General features: G+C 38.2%; 1 protein-coding gene across 5 annotated transcripts in view; it reads left to right on the top strand.

Annotated features, from left to right (window-relative positions):
- Positions 1-1,579: 1,579 nt before the first annotated feature.
- CAPS2 (calcyphosine 2) overlaps positions 1,580-17,109 on the top strand; it is a 31,451-nt gene continuing 15,921 nt past the window's right edge. For 2 of the 5 annotated variants that reach the window (XM_075495755.1, XM_075495738.1), the window contains exons 1-9: positions 1,580-1,682; positions 3,231-3,337; positions 5,720-5,766; positions 7,007-7,052; positions 7,182-7,301; positions 8,043-8,084; positions 10,304-10,477; positions 12,957-13,076; positions 16,766-16,833. In XM_075495755.1, coding sequence (XP_075351870.1) covers positions 3,260-3,337; positions 5,720-5,766; positions 7,007-7,052; positions 7,182-7,301; positions 8,043-8,084; positions 10,304-10,477; positions 12,957-13,076; positions 16,766-16,833 — 695 coding nt within the window. In that variant the 5' untranslated portion in view covers positions 1,580-1,682; positions 3,231-3,259. Of the gene's footprint in view, positions 1,683-3,230; positions 3,338-5,719; positions 5,767-7,006; positions 7,053-7,181; positions 7,302-8,042; positions 8,085-10,303; positions 10,478-12,956; positions 13,077-16,748; positions 16,834-17,109 lie in introns of those variants that run through there. The other 3 variants (XM_075495746.1, XM_075495759.1, XM_075495765.1) reach the window with 3 other exon arrangements.

Genomic DNA, 17,109 nt, shown 5'->3' with positions numbered 1-17,109 from the left:
GCCGCCTAACAATTGATTGATGCCCATTAGTACTAGTATCCCTGCTTTCATATGTATTTTAACACTATAGAATCTGGCCTGGTAATACACTTTTTCTTACGTCAGTATTAACAGGTGGGTTGCTACATAGAATTCAAGAACGGTGGGGCTTGGGGGTTTCTTTCTTCAATATGTTATGCCAACTCAGTAGTGGCTTTTTTAGGTCAGTGTTTAGAAAAGCATTTTTTTTCCTTTGCCAGAATCATTTTTGTCCAGACCTTTATTTTCTACTAATTCTTTGTTCACTTAATGCGCATGCCTATGAAACAGCCACTCTTTAATGACAGGAATTACATAAGAGGTAGGTCTGACAGTACAATGCTGTTCAATTTTCTGTTTTATAATTGCATAGCTTTTAAGTAGGCCAGTTATAACACCTGAACTCTTTTGCCATCTTTTTTCTTACAGGAAGATAACACTGGGATTTGTTTTTGTGCAGGAAATGTACCATAGTTAAAGGGACCAAAACTATTACTGTGTCACTCACTGAAACGGAATGAATTGTTCATTCTTGTGTAGAAACATGGTCTGTCTTTGGTTCTAAAAATGTATCATGCAAGCTTGGAAGTAGCAGCATACAGAAATACATTCTTAGCGTCAGTGTATTATTAGTTTTGCAATAAGTGAGATTTTGTCCAACTTTGGAAAACTGATTGACCAAAAAGCCAGGGTTTCTCAAGAGGTGACAGATTTTTTTTCCCCAAGACAGAACAGATGAATTGGAACTGGTACTTGGACACAATTTGGTTTTTAAAAATAAGTGGCATAGGTCTGGTCATTCAGGAAAACTGGAACTGTTTAAAAAAATCGTAACTGCATAGAGGCTATCCTCTGAGATAACTAATAAAGCCTAACTAAAGTGAACTGAAACTAATTTCAAAGCCTTTGATCAGAAGGAATGAAGGAATGGGAACCAGGCGTGCTGTGCTGCCATGGTGTTTGCTGTTTGTGGCTCCATCGCTCGTTCTGCTGTGAGGACTGGCATGGATGCAGGTCAGTATTGCTGCCTTCTAGGCCCTGCCGCTGTTGCTGGTGACCTTCTTACCCGCAGGATTTCACTGCCTTGGGCAGTGTTTGAATCATCGGTGCCCTGGCTTTCACCTTCACTAGTCTGTGGATGCGGTTGCTGCTTGAAGCCTTTGTCCATAAGGCTTTGAGCTACTTGGGGGTAACTGCTGTATTTCTGACCCAGGGCTACAAGCGTTCACCGTGAGCCCTTTTGCTGCTGTTTTGAAGTCCCTGATTTCAGCTGCGTGGGTTAGTTGAGGACACAGACCCGTGCAATGCCTAAGTGCCCAGGAGAGGCAATTGCTGTGCCCCGCTTTCCTGTCGGCTGTCCGCCAGGGCCGGCTGGCATCCGCCCCGTCCCCGCCAGCCCGGGGAGCAGCCCTGTCGCCTCAGGTGACAGACTTGCAGGTGAGCGCAGGGAGAGATGTTCGGGCATGCAGCCGCCCCCGAACAGGGCACTTCCTCAGGAGGAACGGGGAATTCTTCTTCCCCGCTCAGCTGAGGCGCTATCTTGCGAAACTTCCGTGCGCAGCCTGGCTCAGATTGGCCCCTGCGCGCTGCTGTATCGGGCAAGGCCCCAAGGCGGGCGGAGGCAGGGGCGGTGCGGCGGGACGCGGGCGGCCGCCGGCGGGCAGGTAGGGCGCGGGCGGGAGCCGCCTCAGCCCCGCGGGCGGCGGCAGCCGTGACAGCGGGGGCGGCCGGGGAGGGCGCTCGGCGGGGCGCGGTTACCATGGAGACGCACCGGGGCGGGCCCTTTCCGTCAGCCCGGCGCGCCCCTGCGGTGAGACCCTTCCGGGAGCCGCCCAGCCCGGGCCCCAGGCCTCTCCTGGGCCCTGCCCCAGTGCGCTCCCGGGAAAATACGTCGTTTCCGTGGAGCTGTGTGAGCCCATGATGTTTATTTCACCTCTTACACCATTGCTCTTTGTGATAAAGTTATTTCAGCGTGTTAACGGCTGAATGCAACAGCGCGCTCTTCCCTCTGTGCCTTCAGTCGGGAGGATGCTACGTTTCAGTAGGAGCCTTGAGGTCGTGCGGAGGCAGCAGCTCTTCATTTAAAGTGCTCTGGGGAAGGGGGTATGGCTGTAAGGCTGTCCTGCCGGTCAGCAGCTGTGTGGCCGTCTCCGAGTGGGCCCTACGGCTGTGCTTCTGCTTGGTAAAGGAAAAGATAGGAGCAGAAGGCTGATGAGGAGCGGCTGAGGGAACAGGGGTTGTTTAGCCTGGAGACAAGGAAGCTCAGGGGAAACCTTGTTGCTCTCTACAACTACCTGAAAGGAGGTTGTAGAGAGGTGGGGGTCCGTCTCTTCTCCCAGGTAACAAGTGATAGGATGAGAGGAAATGGCCTCAAGTTGTGCCAGGGGAGGTTTAGACTGGATATTAGGAAATTTTACTTCACTGAAAGGGTTATCAAGCATTAGAACAGGCTGCCCAGGGAAGTGGTTGAGTCGCCATCCCTGGAGGTATTTAAAAGATGTTTGGATGAGGTGCTTAGGGACATGGTATAGTGGTGGTCTTGGCAGTGTTAGGTTTATGGTTGGACTCAATGATCTTAAAGGTCTTTTCCAACCAATTCTGTGGTACTTGGGAGTTAAAATCTGCTCAGTAGGTACCAATGGAGTCAGCTTCTGTGGATGGTGATTTGAAAATGGAGCATCTGATTTCTGGGAAATAAAGGATAGGCTTTTGGTTCAAAACTGGCTGGGTAGAAGGAGAAACCAGCAGAGCAGGAGATTGCATACTGATAAAATGTTGCTCTGGAGCTCTTGGAGGGCAGCTGTGCACCAGGAGGGCCCTTATGTCTTCCTGAAAATACTTCATCCCAGCGCATGGTGCAGTTGAGAGCCAGGCAGCAGCTGTAAGTGAAGAGTAAAAAAGGTCAGATGTTACCAAGGCGTAGGAAATCAGTAATGCTGGTATGAGAAGGTAGCAAGAGAAGCATGAGGGAAAGAAGGAGTTAAGGCAAAGAGGTAAATTTGAACAGGAATCTAGTTAAGCATTAGTAAGGAAAGATTGAAATTAAGAGGTGGTGAAAAAGGAAGCCCAGCAACATTTCATAGATTGCTGAAGACAATACCCACATTATTGGTACTGTCACATTCACATTCTTTCTAATGCAATAATGCTTATTTGCAGAAGTAATTATATAAAAAAATGTTATTTTCTTAATCGCTTTTTCTGTTTTTCAGTTTATTCTGAAAGCTGTCATTGAATTTCCATGGATTTGGAAGTTAAAGGAGTTGCTGCGTCCCCTCGAAGGCAGACTCAGCTGTCATCAATGGGGAAGAAATGTCAGGTATGTTAATGGAAGGCTTGTGGTTGTTTTCCTTCCTTATTTTGATGTTTTTACAGACATTTTAATCATACTTTAGAAGGTTTTTAGTTTGAGGTCATAATACATGCTGTAGAGAAGAAAACTTTTAAAGAAAGTATTTTTGTCAGAAAGTGATAGTTTAGTATGACAGCTTCTCAAATGAAGGAGAGAATTTCCAATAAAACCAGCTGTCCTAAAATAACTGATGTTCTGGGTACTTAGCTAGGATGTGGAGAACTTGGGAACAAGGCTTAAACTTGTTCTGTGTGCCGTCTCAGGCTGTTAGTGAAACTGGGAACAGGTGTGTCTATTTTTTTGTTTTGCAAGACATCAAGGAAGTAAAACTCCCAAAACATAATTTCAAAAGGCATGATTTCAGGTTGATGTGTAGAATGAATCTCAGTGCTCTGCATTCATTATGAAGGGGAATTTTGTTTTCCAGGTATTCCTAGTAGTCTATGTTTTGAGATAAGTTAGGTGTGCAACCCTCACAGATAACTGTAGCAGAAACTTTCAGTCTAACTTTTGAAAGCCTGATTAGTAAAAAATACGATCTTGGATTCTGAGGGCCATTGTTTTTATTATAGCTAAGGTAAATATTAATATTTTTAATAACAGTTGATTTTTCTCACAGATACTGTGTACTTTATGCCCATGATGTAAAGTTAATTGGTAATCTTCCCTCAGCCCCCAAGCACCCATTTAACTTCCTTATTTGTTGGTTGACCACATGAGGAATTCCTGGAGTTTGACTGCCAAGTTGCTGTTTTCCTTTTTTGTTTGATTTGGAATAAAAAAGGACCTTTTGTAAATGATATCACATCAATTTTATAAAGTTACCTTTTAGCCAGTCTTTTGAGAATGAAATACCTGTATACAACAAGAGCATTTAGGCCATTTAGTGTAGGTGGTAAAAGAAAAAAAAATGTCCATTTTTCTCTAATCTCTCACCCCTTTTATTCTTCTCTTTCTCATGCCCTTCAGTTTCTAAATTTAGACTCCCTAGTCCATCTGATTCTTGGTGGCTTGCAAAAATAAAACATAGATTGAAGTTAGGTTGAAACTTTATGCTTTACCCAGTACACGTGGACAGTCTTCAGGATGATTTTTGTTTGTGTTCTTCCTGATTCGATGACTTCTGGAAAAGGAATTACATTAAGACTTTAACATTTAGAATGTGGTATGTTCTTTATCTTCTCGCAGTTGAAATGGTACAGAAAAATTATATACATGTGATTTGATGCATTGCATTTAGTCTTAAGAATAGGACTAAATTGTGTTAGATCTCTTAACGGTTTTTTACATATTTGACCACAAGGTGGTGGTGTTTATTACGTGCGACCTTACTGAAGAGAAGCTTTTTTCCTTTTTCTAAACCTGAATACCCTTTTTTGAAGGCACTAGAGGGTAGTGTTGCTGAACTGTGAACTTCTTTTTCAGGAGCAGGCTACAAGGGTGCGTGGCAGGAAAGGAGTTACAGTTCTGTGACTTGCTCTCAAATTTCGAAGGGTGTTAGGGCACCGCTGAAGTAGGATGTCTGCTCAGTTCAGACTGTGATGCCAAGACCTCTGAGCTGAAGAGTGTGAAAACAAAGATGCTGGCCCTGGTTCAGAACATCCCTGAATCACAATTTTTTCCAGATTGGGAGGCCAGTTGGGGGAATTGTTGCTATGTGCTTGCTCCAGTCAAACTGTCTTCCCTAGGGATTTGCTGTTGGCTGTTTCCAGAAAGCCATAGTGGGGTAGATGGAGCTTTGGCTTGAGTCTTTTCTTCTTAACTATGTTCTTGCTCAGTTGGGTTTGGAGATCTGTGTGGTACACAGCCATGCAAAATAAACAGTGTGAGTCCACGAGCTGCCTAGTCATCATCATGTACTGCTACATTAGAGCTGAGATGATACAGTTACACCAAATACCAGGGCTTCTTTGTAGTCTGAGCTAGCTCCATATGAGCCAGCTGGCGGTCGGTATTGTGGTTTTGATTTAAGGGTTGGCTGAGGGGTTGGTTCCCAACAAACAAGGACCATGTGACCTAAACCCTTGTGAGCAGTGATTGTCCAAAGTCTCAGGAACATGGATTTTTTTAATGCATTATTAACAGCTGACATGGATGCTATCTGGATTTTTAATGGCTGGAAATCTTTCTGTCATGATGAATATTCAGTCTTTTAGTCTCATGAACTGTAAGAATCAACTTTCAATGAAAAGTTTTTGTTTTGTCCTTTTGTTGGTAGCATCTCAGTCAAATATGTCAGACATATACTTTGAGGCATTGATTTTAAATATTCCAGGGGAAGTTGAAAGAGACAACTGTGTATTTTAATCTTGATCCCTGTAGGTATGTAATAATGTGTCATTCTTTTAGGGCTGGAGACCAGATACAAGGGCTAATCATGGTCCTCGCCCACCAGAGTAAGTCTGCTTCTATTTCTGATCAGTTTGTGTAATTGTGCATTATTAACACAGTGCATTTGCATTTGTATTGGTATGCAACTTGGCGTTCCGTGAAATTTATCATCATAGGTTTGTTTTCTATGATTTATATTTAGACTAGAATTTTTGATGCATTATTTACATTGGAATTAAGTTGATTTACATTTGTTTGAGCTTAATGGTAGAGTTGTACTCAGGGCTTTCATATTTATAACTAGTCTTTCTTGAATATTTTTAATATAATAGGCCGAAAAAAGAGAAAAACATCTTTTTGTTTTTTTAACTATAGCCTTCTTTGCAGGTATTACAGTAAAAATTACAGAGAAACTGTTGTGAAGGGTTTTTACAAGCCAAGGGAAATTTTGTGCAGTGCCTATAAAATTTAAAACCTTATAGTGACTTCGGCAGATAAGCAACATCTGCTATTCCAAGGATCATGTTTGAGAGTTTAGGGTTTTTTGTTTAGTGAAATGCCTTACAGCCAATGTATCTCTCTATGTTACTTTACAAGGATGCGTGACCATGGCCTTGGATTGTTCATATTGAAGTCAAAGAACTTCAATTTCTGTGTACTGTCAATCATTCTCTGATAAAAAAAGACTGGAAATTAAGGAGCTTTCTTATTCCAAGAAGTAATCTTGTTATAATTCTGGAGTAAAGGCAGAAGACATAGAGATGCTTTGATGAATTGGGAGATGTTTTCATTTCTTTAGCACAGTGAAGCCAGCTATACTTCAGTATTTCATTCTGCTTAATCTCTTCTAAAAAGTTTGGAAGGTTTGCATCCCAAGGAGCTGTTTCTTCCCTGTTGCCTCTCTGGGGACTGATTATAGAGGGATATTGCCACAGACCTGCTGTGGAAAACAGGAATAAGGAATCCCTGATTTATGATCTTGTTGCAGTAGCTCCTGTTGGGGAGTGAAGAGAAGCCAGGATGGCCATGTTGGGAGTGAAGAAGGGCCTTGCAGGGACCCTTTTCAGCTGCCAGGGTACTCTGCAGCTGGGGAAGAGGAAAAGCTCACTGGCCAGTTCCTGAGATGATGCAAGAGGGGCTAATAGGGATTTGCCAAGTAGGCCATCTCCAGTTGTAGTGAAACTGTTCATAGCAGGAAAATTTTTGTGAAGGAGCCAATAATAATAACTAATAGGCAGTTTGCTTTTACTATAATTGAAAAATAAGAGAACATATTGCTATTAAAATCATTTTAACTTCCTGCAGGGTGCCATGCCTAGATCTAGGGAGTCTGGGAGATTCTGATGAAGAGGTAATTATAAATTAATTCTGTCCTGAATAGTTTTTAGAATTCATGTGTTGCAGGAGTTTATAAAAGTATCACTCTGAATATAAAACAATTACTATTACTTGTCCTTTTTTTTTTCTTCTGTAATTTTAGGATGGGGACTCTTATATACCATACAGTGGAAGTTATCCTCATACATGCCCTCTAGATTCATCTTCAGATTGGAGAACGTCATTACAAACGCCGTATGCACAGCATCATCAGGCTCAACAGGTCAGTCTGTTAGCTCTTCTTTGCTGGTTGATACACTCATCTGTTTCATTGTACTTATTTTTGAAGAGATATATTAATAGCTAGCTTTATTAACAATTTGTCAAAGCAACTGAAAAATGTAATACTTTTGAGGTAGCATGTAACTTTGGTTGATCTTTCTAAACAAAGTGGAACTTACACAAAAATAATGAAGATAAGATCAATAGTAGTCAGTAAGTGTCTGATTGAAGAAAAAACCCAAGTTTACGAACCGTAAGTATTATTTGTATGGAAGAATAGTTACTTTTGGTGAAAAGGAGACTTTTGGAGTTATGTGCAGCCATTTCATAGGGTTTTTCTTAAGTCTTTTGTCTCTAAAACAGAACCGTGATGTTAACTTCGGAATTATGTTTGATTTGTCAGAGCACTTCTATTGTAAAATTTCCTGATCACGTATCAGCATTTCTTTTTTTCCCTGGATGACTAAGAAACTTAATCACCACTAATCTTAGGTGCTTTATAAGGGAAATCAGTAGTCCAGATGCTAACATTGTGGTTTATAGTACAATACAGCACTGTTCAGGATCAATATCCACTATAACAAGTTTAATAGTTAATTTAATTACTCATTTCTTACAGTTGTTCCCTGAATGCAGAAAAAAATTTCCTTTGAACTCTTATATCTGAACTAAATTTGAAAAAATGAATGTGACAATTTTTTATTTGATCATTGGTACATATTTAATTTCTCTTTTCCTTTAGTTTAAACAGGTGTCTAGAAAATCTTGTCAGAAGAAAATAGAGGTAAAGTAGCTGAAAAAATATACACTGACAAAATAATATTAGCAACTCAGTAGCAGAGTACTATAGTATATGGTCTGAAAATATAGTATGTTTTAACTTCCTTTGTGTGACAGCAGCTAGTTTATTGGAGAGACTATTTTTAATCTGCTGTCAATCCATCAGTATTTTGAGTTTTTCAAATGTGATAATTAAAGGAAAAATGCTGAAGTACTGCAAACAGTAGTTTTCTGTTTGTAGTCCCTATATATTCGAGAGATTAGATATCTAGAGCTTTAAATTAATTCAAGAATGCTGCCTACATGATTACTTTCTGTCATAATCGTGAACCTTACATAATAATGGTAAAAATCTTACTAGCAGTAGTACATTTTTATTTGGTTAGGGTGCAGGAAATACCCTAACTTATCAATGTTATCTCTTTTTGGAAGAATTGGAAAATATACTGTTTAAAAATCCATTATTTCAAAAATATTTAACTTATGTAAACCTAAGAAATACTCTCATGAGTGTGTTTAAAACAGAAGTATAGCTAGAGGGAAAAACAATTATTAATTAATTTGTACATAACCTGTGCCCCTTGAAATGAGTAATATAGCGACTTGTATGGCAGGACTCCAAATTGGCAGGAGCTCAAGTGGAATCTGCCAAGATCATCATTTTATGTGTTTCCATATATAACCAAATGGTTTCTCAACTTGGAAAAAATTTGCATTTAAATAAAAACTGAAATGGTTAAGTGTTTTTTTTAAATAATGGACTAAGAATGTGCTACTACTCAGAATATCTATGTGCCCAACATAGGTATTTATGCATGTCTTAAGATGTAACTGTAAGCATGTAGCTATGGATAGGTTGTTTTCCTCTGTACTGCACTGTAAGTGTGCAGTGCAAAGGTACTTGAGTTGCTATACTCTTTTTAGGTCTGGATGCCTATAATTTCACTGCTTGCTTTACCTTTTTTTTTTTTTTAATATAAAGTTCATACATATAATTCTGTCTAGCTGCAGGAAGGCTAACGGAAGGTTGGTATGGCTTTGTTTCTCAGGGTCTTTCTCCTTTTCTTCTCTGCTTTCCTTTATCTTTTATTGCTTCCTTTCTGCCTTCATTATGTCTTAAATACTGATGTGCTGAATGTGCAGGAATGTATCTTCTGTTCACTTATCCTCTTTTGCTTTCCCTCTCTCTCTCTTTTTGCCTGACTTCTCTCTCCCCCCCCCCCCCCCCCCCCTTCTTTTCTGTGGAGAAGATTTTCAAGCAGTTCTAAAATATTTTAATTTATTCCTCTGAGCGGCCTTTCTTTCTGCATTGCTTGCTTCTGGGGCCCTGACTGAGCATTCCTTTAGCAAGATATATTTCAGCTTCTTCAATAACAGACCATGTAAGTAAATCTTCCCAAAATAGGTCACTTTTGGAAGAATAATTTAAATATAGTCTCATCATTCAGGAGTTAACCAGTGAAGGGATGTGGATCCTCTTTTGAAAGAGAAAGCTGCCCTTTCAAGAACATAAATATTTTGGGTTTTTGAGAAGTGGTTTTCTAGAACAGGACTGTTTACACTGGTGTTGCAAGAAGAGATGTGTCAAGTAGAGATGCTAGATAAGGCCCTCTTAGTTTTGTTAGCATTGAAGGAATATCACTTAAACATCGAAGGTGTTAGTTATTCAGGGAGAGAAAGAAGAATGGAGTCTTGGCCTTCTGTCATTGCTGCTGTTTCTACTGATCCAGCCTCCATTGTGTAGAGCACTGAAATGGATGTAAAGTTAGGAAGGTACTTAGCTGGCTTCACAGCCTTTTCAGCTGATGTTGTTCTAGGGAAGGAAGTCCCAGTACGAATACTCATCTGCCATGCAAGAATATTAGAACTTCTGGTTGAAAAAATGCATCAGCCCATTTTCAGCCATCCAAAATCAAATGTCAGAATTCCCATTTTAGTGATCTGTAACATTATCTTATAGGACAGAACCACTGAATCTTGGCTTCTCTCTTTAAAAATGATGTAAAACCTTTTGGCTGTGTACTTTTTAGATTAAAAATGGCAGAATATGAAGAACTCAATGAAAATTAAGCCTGAATATGCAGTCGTATTTACATTTTTTTTCTTAATGTGAAGCATAGTGTCAAGAAGTTTCAGAAGTTATACTGGATGGGAATTATAATAATGCTGTTCTCATTCAATTGATCAACCAGAGGCTTTTGTATTGATTACTCTTTGCTTTAGCATTCTGTTTTGGAGCAGAAGACAATACCAGAAAATCTGCCATCCCCAACAGACAGATATAAACTGAAGTATCGTCAATATGAAGCAGATATGAAGGAAGAATATAAGCAGTATTCTCAGAGAATTGCAGAAAAGAAAAAAGACCACCTCCAGTGTCCAGAAGCTTCAATAAAGGTAGCTGGCAAAGAAGTAATTGCATTTTTAAATAGCAAATGTATGCTGGTATTTCATTACAGTGTTTGGAGAGGTTTGCATGTGTGTGTAATTAATTTCTTCCATGTTTTTATTGTACAAGTGTAATTTCAGCATCTAATGTTGAGCAGGAAATAAAATATAGGAAGCTTGTTTTAGTTGTTCCAGAACAAGAAACTGAGGTGCTCTGAGAATGTAAGTATGCTTGTATTCTCTGGTAAGAAATGTAACGTTTGCCCTCATAGCGCACCTCTAGCCTGAGCGTGAAGATTAGCATGATTATAGGGAAGAGTTTGCAGTCTAAGAAGAGGAAAGCCAGCGGGAAGATCTTGGTAAAATGTTATTTCCAAATATAGAACTGTATTCAAGCTTTTTTATTTTTTAAATGTAGAAGTATATTAATTATTATTTTATTCAATTATGGCTGTATATAGGACTTAAAAAAGGAGAAGTGAGAGGTGTAATCTGTACCCTAGAGAACTATTAACACTGAAAATGGAAGGGAATATTGGCTTAAAATAATGAAAGATGTCATCTGTACTTTTTGCTTTGACATTGTATAAGATCCAGTACAGTTGGACTGCAGAGTTGGGCTGCAAGCTGTATTAATTCTGCCAGGTTTCTTTTGTGTTTTTAAATTAAAACTAAGATGCAAACAAGTGAAGATCAGCGGAGAGAAACTGGAAAAAAAAAGTGTGGAAAAAACCAACTTCCTTCTTGTTCTGGAAGAGATAGTGGAGAAGGGTGGTTGCACAGAGCAAGATGCATCATTGTAGGTGTAAGGAAACAGGAAACAAAAGTAAGCAACAGCTGTGAGGACTGGTCAAATGATAGACTGTGCTGAGGGTAGATGACCATTTAGGAATGGTCGTTAATGAAAGATGACCATTAATGAACGATGGTCATTAGATCATCAAAAAATGAAAAGTTAAGTATGCAGATGTTGAGGGAACATATTGTGCTCATTGCTTTTCAAAGAAAAGGTTTGTGATGAATAACAATGAGTTTACTGATTTTACTTGCTTAATGTTCAGTAAAATGAAAAGGGAAGGTCTTACATAAGACAAAGATTATGTTTCATGTATTGTTGTTATTGTTTTACACATATTGTTGATAGTTTTGAAGGGTCTGTCTCCTCTTATGCTCACGCTTCTAGTGTTCAGATAAAACTTGGAGAACCTGCAAGTACTTATAAGGAAATATTCTGTGAGTAAAAGAGTTGAGTGAAAAAAAAAAAAATCTGTTATTTTTTTAAGTTTAGTTTTATGTTTGCTGGCAGTTAAGATTGTCAGTTCTGGGGATTTGATGTAGTATTACTTTTGTTTTCTTTTTTTTTTTTTTAATGATTCCACTCTTATGTACCAGTCTGACACCATCATGTCATCTGTTTTCGAAGGAGTAACTCCTTTATATGCTGTACTGCAAGCACATCGAAAGGGTGTTAACAGGAGCAGCCAAGTTAATCCGAAACTGAAGAAATAGTTGGCAAGTGTATACTGGGAAAGAAAAAACAGGACTGGCTTATTCTGGTGATTTTGGGTTCCAGAAAGATACTTGCTAAGCACTAGAAGCCATGTGTGTCAGTTCTTGTGACAGACTTTAATATAAAGTCTAGCAGAACATTTTTCTGTTTTAGATATTATCGCTACCTGATTAATAAATCAAAACCTCTTTAGATTTCAAGAAACTTATTATTTTATCTGATTAGTGGAACTTGTAATAACTTTTATTCTCTGAAAAGAAGCTGCTCCTAGAGGAGCATAGCTAACAAAACCTACTCTTTTGATTTCTTTCTCCATGTTCCTTTCTTCCTGACTTCTGTTAACACAGTCTCCTTTGTCAGTTTTCTTCATATCCTCCATGTAGGAGATATTTCCATAATACCTTCGGACTGATTTACAAGTCTGTTAGACCCAGTTCAGCAGTATGCTTTGGCTTTTCCCTCTCTAGACTGTAACTTCTTCGCTGGTCAGAAAGCAGCATCTTTGCAATGGTGAACTTTGAGCTATATGCATAATGGCAAATCTGCTGCTTTCTCTTGGCTGTTCTTGAGCAGAACAGAGAAAGGATGAGCTCTTGTCTTCTTCAGAGAGGTACTAACAGTCTGCCTTCTCTGACTTGCTGCTGATATTTCACAAAGTTTGTAGGAACACAGTATTTTTGAGATTTATTTTTTTTTTTAATTTCAGTATGGTTGAAAGCTGGTAAGTATTCAAAAGCTATAAGGAAAGACTAGAGAGCAAGATTTGTAAGTTCAGTTTCTGTAGAAAGCTAGGCTTAAAAAAATTCTTTACTTATTCTAATTAGCATGAAGTGGAAGAAGTAGACACTTTAAAAAAAGAAGAAAAAGAAATACTTTTAAATAAATTGTTGAGGAAAATATGTTGTGTGGGGTTTTTTTGGTTTGTTTTTCTTACAATTAATTAAATTTGATTTATTAAAAGAATGTATTTTTGTATAGGGTACACAGCTTGAAGATGGACATAATGATCTTACAGCTCTTGATGAGAAAGCTCTCCTGCAGCAATGCTACACAAGCAAGCCCTATAATATGCGGCACAGTATAAGGAAATCAGAAGCTGTAAGTATTTTGGCTGATAATTATACTGTTAACTGTCTAGAGTCATACAATGACTTCCCAGATGTTCAACAGAAGTTAGGCCTTTAATTTGGTCCTAGTATGTAATTGCACCCATTGAGTTTAAACATTAGTTTCAAGGAGATCTGAACTGAGCAATCCAGTGAGCATTTTTTTAATATTATCTGCAATGCTTGTATTTTATGCAGTAATGTATATAAATGAGAATGCAAATTATGAATAATAAACACAAATATATACATACAACTAAGATTAATTGAGTTGTGTGAACCTGAGTAGAGTGTTACATTTCCTCTGGTCTGTAGCTTGTACCTGGGCCTATATTCCATGATCCATGGATTCCATGATTCCATCAGCTCTTACTCTGACTTGTTTCTAGAGTAAACAGACTGTTTTCCGTCATTAACTCCTGAAATGGAGCATGTGATGAGAACTGGCTTTGTAAGCTGTGTGGACTTTGCTGCAGGTATTAGATCGGGTCAGCCACTGCTTTGGCTGAGTCTTCAAGCTCCAAGGATGGAGCTTCTACAGCATCTCTAGGCAACATCTTCCTGTGATACACTACTCTCCTTGTGAAGAAGTTCTTCCTATTTTCCATACCAAGTCTTGCAAGGCTCAGTTTGTAACCTTGGCCTCCTGTTATACTGTTGGCCACTGTAAAAAAAATTTTGATTCTGTTTTCTTTGTAACTTCCCTTTGGTTGTAGGATGTTTTCAGAATGCCTCATAGCTGCTGCTTCTGCAAACTAAACAAACACAAGCTCTCTTAGCCTCTCCTTTCAGTTGCTTTGGCTCTGATCCTCTGTTAGATCCTTTCTAGATTCCTCTCATCCCTATTGATCTTGGGAAGGAGGCAGCCCCGAAAACTCAAAACAAATATGGCCTCACTAGCATGTGTAGAGGGGAATTAAAACTTTTCTTATATGGACGTACCTAATATGTTTCTTTAACTTCTTACATACACATGATTTTTACTCTTTTTAGGACTGAACAATAGGAGTCTTGCCCATCTAAGGCAAAGCCTTGAATTTAGAATTATTTACAGTGATGAAGAACCTTGAGATTTGATATTGCATGATTCAGTATTTCCATATGCAGAGTTGTGGCTTTCAAAACTGGTTTTTGAAGGTATTGTTGAACAGAGTTAGCATTCTAACTTTCTCATGGAATACTAAGCCATGAGAAATTTTATGAGACTGTAAAAGTAAGTAATAATTTTAATTTATTTTGTTTGCTCATCGCTATGCACTGAATTTTGCATCATTGCAAACATTTATTTGATTTCTGGTCTCACCAAAGTGAATGTGGATATCGCACTACCGATGTCACTATTCATTTTCATAATGATAAAATATTTTCAGAAAGTACTTTTATAAAGAACTTCCTGTTTGTTATTTTTAGAATAAATTTAAAAATCTATAGGGTGGAGATAGTGGAAAAAACTTTTAAAGTATCATTAGAGTAACTACTAAATCAAATAAGCTGAAAACACTGAGAAAAGGAGCAGTGCAGGACCACAAAACAATAGGTATGCTGCAGCTGGTATGCTTTAAAAGGAAGCTAGCAGGCATCTGAGCAAGGTGTCACAGGGACCTTTAGAAGCACTTCTGTTACTGATTAACACTCACGGTTGCATAGGCTGGCAGTCTCCTTCTAGGAGTATCTCTTAGCTTCTCTCAGGTTCAAGCTTCTGATAGTGGTAGGAATAATGGAAAAAATTGGACGTAGTAACTGCGTACGTATTAATTCCATTGGGTATACATTGCCTCAGTTGTAGGCATTTGATTTTCAAGTGTGTTAAAAATTTGCTTAAGAATACACAATGTTAAAATTTCCTTTTACTGTAATCATTACTAAAAGCTCTAATGTTACAGTAGAATTTCTCTTAATTTTTCTGTAGTTTGGGATGAAAGTTTCCTTATTTGAGACAGATTACAGTACATGTGTGATTGCCAATAGATGCTATATAAAATCAAATCAGGTTTTTTTGGAAGAAGGTTGGTTTTGTCTGAATAATCATATTTTGTGAACAAGTGTTACTACTTTTTAAACAGTGAAAGCTGCTGCAAGTTCAATGTTTGCCTCAGCAATTTTGTAAATTCATAGTAGAGCTTTTATCTAAGAGCTGAATGGAAGATATTCCATGGAAGAGTACATTTAGTGATCTAGTATTCAATTGAAATTCAAGGTATAAGGTTTCTTTTTTTTTAAATCAGGTTCTTTTCAGCATGCTAGCTGGTTTGGCTCTATAAACCAGGGTCCATGGAATACGTTGTGTTTTAACAAACACTGCTCTGTAGTATCACTGTCCCCTCCTTTACATAATGCCTTTTAATATGTCTGTTGTGACAGTTAATGGGTAAAGATTCAGTAACTCAGAATAAAGCACCTGTAGTTCTGATAGGTGCAAAGATGAAATATGAAAGCAAAGTAAAAAGCCCCCCCTATCTCCTATAATTCAGAAATCTTTTAAGGCTTAAAATCAGTTTGGAATAAACACCAGCTGGTCTGATATTACATTATTTATTTGGGTTTTTTGGTTGGTTGGTTTTTTTGTTTGGGTTTTGTTGTGGTGGCTTTTTTGTTTTGTGGTTTTTTTTTTGGCTAGTGCCAATCAGTATTTCCTTGAAGGTTGTGAATTATACCCATAACATCTTTGTGAAATCAGGGATTATCCCTTACAGTTACCTGGTGTCTGGGAACCAACTTTTGGTTATTCCTCAGCCACGGGAAGTCTTGATCTATCTAGAATTTGGTTTGCACACAAGAATTGTGTGGAAAAAATAACCAATCAGAAAAATACCTTAATTCTTCAGTTTCAGAATACCTACAGAGTTGTCAAAAAGGTTGCATAAACCCCCTCAGTAACAATAATATCTGTTTTCCCATATATAAATTTTTTTTTTTTTTTTTTTTTTTTGGAAAAAAGGCAAATTTAAGTGCAGTGAAAAAGTTCAGAAATCTGAAAGATAAAACGAAAAGAGATGCTGGGGCCTGGTTGTTGCCAGTGGCCTCCATGCTGTCCTGGGGCATCCTCTTGTGCTTTGGTTTCTCTTTCTATGAAACAAATGATGATCAATGCCTGAGCACTTTACAGTGAATGGCACAAGGTTATGGTTCAGTGTTACTCTAATAAAAAATAATAAGACCATGTTAAATCCCTTTCCCCCTTAGGATGATCTTTCTAGAAAGGTTTTTCAGATTAGCCTGTCTCAGCAGAAAATTATTGTGGCATGCAGTAAATAAAAATTGTGCATTGAGACTAAGTCTTAAAAGAACTTTTTTGACTAAATATTGCTGGAGGTGAAGTTTCATTCTCTGAGTTGGAATCTGTGTGAACCATGAAACCTGGAATAGTGTGCGTTTCCTCAGGCTCTACTGTACTTACAGAATTTATTGGAACCAATACAGAGATAAGGATGCTGTCAACAGAAATACTAGAATTCTCATATGTATTGACAGCTAATATGCATAGACAATTTGAGTGTGTAGCAGCGAATATTATTTGTCTATTTGTTATGCAAATAGAACTCTTCAAAAAGATGGGAAAAAAAGATTAATTGTGACAGTGGTAAGATTGTGACCTCTGAATGCTATCTTAAAGGGTAATTTATTATTTGAAGTGTCTGGTGTTACATATTTTATTTTCTCTTAGTCAGTTTTTCATTGCAGGAGGATGTTGCTGCAGAGAGGAGAAAACAGGCTGTAGTAGAACAAGTAATGGTGGATCAATTATCCAGGTAAGTGAATTTATAATGTAAAATTTCAGTTTTCCCTACAGAAGAATTTAGATCTGCGAGTGTGTGGCTTTTCTTGCCTAGGAAGTGTTTTGATCATCTCGTTCCAAGTCTTATGCAGTCTTATGTAGTGTTATTATTTGCAAAAATTCTTTAAATGAAAAGTCTTTCTAATTTAAATTAAAATATCAGTTTAAAGTGCTATGTGTAAGATCATTTTTTTTCTGAGAATAATTTTTAATTTTATACTTGAACCTAATTTAAGAGCTTTACAATAGC

The sequence above is a fragment of the Mycteria americana genome, chromosome 1 (assembly GCF_035582795.1).
Source record: "Mycteria americana isolate JAX WOST 10 ecotype Jacksonville Zoo and Gardens chromosome 1, USCA_MyAme_1.0, whole genome shotgun sequence".
In the NCBI taxonomy this organism is placed as follows: domain Eukaryota; kingdom Metazoa; phylum Chordata; class Aves; order Ciconiiformes; family Ciconiidae; genus Mycteria; species Mycteria americana.
This window is presented reverse-complemented; position numbering and strand designations above follow the sequence as displayed.